The sequence below is a fragment of the Atta colombica genome, unplaced genomic scaffold, assembly GCF_001594045.1.
Source record: "Atta colombica isolate Treedump-2 unplaced genomic scaffold, Acol1.0 scaffold163, whole genome shotgun sequence".
NCBI classification, from domain to species: domain Eukaryota; kingdom Metazoa; phylum Arthropoda; class Insecta; order Hymenoptera; family Formicidae; genus Atta; species Atta colombica.
This window is the reverse complement of record NW_017259254.1, coordinates 478,849-481,655: the sequence shown is the minus strand read 5'-3', so window position 1 is coordinate 481,655 and position 2,807 is coordinate 478,849. Positions and strand designations below refer to the sequence as shown.

The 2,807-nt window shown below is 29.0% G+C and overlaps 1 protein-coding gene across 1 annotated transcript in view; it reads right to left on the bottom strand.

Moving 5' to 3' along the window:
* Positions 1-2,807, bottom strand: part of LOC108685963 — an 18,289-nt gene that overhangs the window by 5,822 nt on the left and 9,660 nt on the right. Inside the window, 2 exon segments of the mRNA XM_018190978.1 lie at positions 1,071-1,292; positions 1,559-1,859. Coding sequence (XP_018046467.1) covers positions 1,071-1,292; positions 1,559-1,859 — 523 coding nt within the window.

The following is a 2,807-nucleotide window of genomic DNA, read 5'->3' as shown; positions in this document are numbered from 1 at the left end:
TATATATATATATATATACACACATGAATCGACCAATACATTATTCACGTAGCTTGTTGATCGCATTTCCGATGGTCACGAGTTTCGGAATCCTTCGTGATTTACGAGCGTTCTCAATTTGCCTGTGAAAAATATACGATCGTCTTCAAAGGTTCCGCGTTAGTAAATTTTTCAAACAATACAACTTTGACTCGTCATTGAGCTTATTAATTAATCGTATAGTTGTAATAGCATTTAGCACCAACGATAAGAAATCTGTTGTTTGCTTTTGATTCTGGTAGTCTTGTTTTCAAACTTCAGTGCAGTTTATGTTATCCAATTATGCACATAAAATGAATTATTGCACTCGTATACAATACGTGAATGCGATTTTTTAATATTATTATCAACTTTATTAAATATTTGATATGTTGCTCCATAACGCTACTTGATAAATACTTGATATCAGAGAAGTGAGTTTTTTTTTAATTTAATCATTCCAAAATAAATTAATATGCTTATGAATTCTGTTAAACTTATCAATATCTAAACTTGAAAATTAGATTTTTAATTTATATATTTATATATTTATATATTTATATATTTTAGAAAATTTCATAAGTCACCTTAACATTTAAATAATATTTACCATTAACACACTAATTATAAAACTTTTTTATTACACTTAAAACACATTTATGAGATATCATTATTATCTGTGGTTTCGTCAGAAGTCGAAACATCAAATCGACGATGTTCGTAGTAACTGTAAATCGATGACACCTCGCTAAACGATTCACTTTGAAATTTTTCAGTTGCGTCATATATTGTAGTACACTCTTCTTCTCTTTCGCGTTTATCACACTTTGGCTGCATACGAACATTAATTATAACACTAATTGTATTTTATTGAAACATAAAACATTTATATGCATTAAATTCCGGAAGAACATAAATTAATATTAAATTGTTTTAGCTTCCATACTGAAAGCTAACAACTGAATTTTCCGTGGTTAACTGCAATTTACGCATAAATTCACTTTTACCATCCTAATCCCGGTTAAATTTCTCGCGAATAAAGTTTCATTTACCTTAAACTTGTTTACTTTCTCAAACTTTGTCGTAATTCCTACATGATCATTTTTGGGAGGAAATAATTGTTTCAGATCTTTACATTTGTCTGCACGCTGAGATAAAGATATTAGAGGCTTGTCGGCTTTCATCACTTTCTTCCGAAACTCTCGCACCATGTCTTTGAAAGTTTGCGTTTCTTGATATGGAAGGGTATTCCCCTCGATCAATCTTGTAGAGACCTTGGAATTCATATCGAAACTGAGAGATATTTTATATCTTTAACCTTTCATTTTTAAGCGACTACATTCTTAGCAGACTACGTTGCTACGTAATCACATTGAGAATACTTTCCATTTTCAACAATCACATAGCAACAAAATATATTAAGATTCAATTAGAAGGAAAATTAATCAAGTATGAGCATATTATTAGATACGATATACTACAAGAATTCTTAGATAATTTTTAGATAATAGATAATAAGAGCTAAAATAAATTCTGTTACCGAAGTTAATCTGCTAACGCTTTCACGAGCATCGCATATTACAGAAGTACCGCATGCCCACTCCTTCGATTTTGTACTTGAGAGAGAATCCCTTGTATTTCGAAGAGCGCTCAAAGCCGTCCATCTTCTAGCTTCTCGTTCTTGAATTAATCTCATTCTATCGTGTTCTTTCAGCTCTTCTATTAAACCTGGCGTTTGATATGCGGGTAGATATTTCTTCAACATAGGTACTTCTAATCTGGTTTTACGTACATTAACATCGTACTTCTTTTTTATATGCTGTGATTTCTTTTCTGATGAACTATAATTTAAAAAACTGATTTAATTTTTTTATTCTAAAATTTGTTAATATTTTAATATGCAATATTTTATTCAGTTAAATAAATAAATAAATATGTGTGTGTGTGTGTGTGTGTGTGTGTGTGTGTGTGTGTAAATGTATCAGATTTTATTTTAAAAATCTTATTTTGTTTGTAGTATTTTATTTTTGTGAGTTATAATAAATATAAGTACCTAAATATAAGTAAATAAATATAAGTAATGGATGAAATTTGAATTGTTTAAATATTTCTATATACAGGACTATTATCATCTTAGAGATATCTTTAAAGATCTATGAGATCCAGGAGGAAGATCTGTGTAATTAAATTGCATGATATAAAGAGAGCTATCATACTGTAATAAATCAATCGTGCAAGATGTATCCATTTCAAGAACAAATTAATAAGATCCTCATTTATGGAAAATGTAAAATTCATTTATGTAAAATTCAATGCGAATAATAAAATTTATATCGCTGAATGATATTCGGCGTTCGCATTGAACATTTAAAAATATATGCAATAAACTTAAACAAAACGGTAGCTTAAATAAAAATAAAAGTGAACATGAAAAGCGAATAACTTATGAAGGGAATGAAATTGAGATTCTCGCGCAATAGTGACTCGAAATCCTCACATTAGTTTGCGACAAATTGAACCAGAAACTGGTATTAGAATGTATTCTAAAGAATGTATTCTACATTTTGAACCGTTACAATTATATGTCATCTCAACCTTCACGAAATATTATGTGAAATGAATTTTGTGAATTATATTGAATTTTGTTAAGGAGCTCAATATCAAACAATTACTTATTTTCGAAACAATTACTTATTTTTCATACCGTGTTACTTACTGATAAGACAAGAGGTATTTACTAATCATAGGAATGTTAATTTGCATTTCTGGGCAATGTATTCTTATTAGCT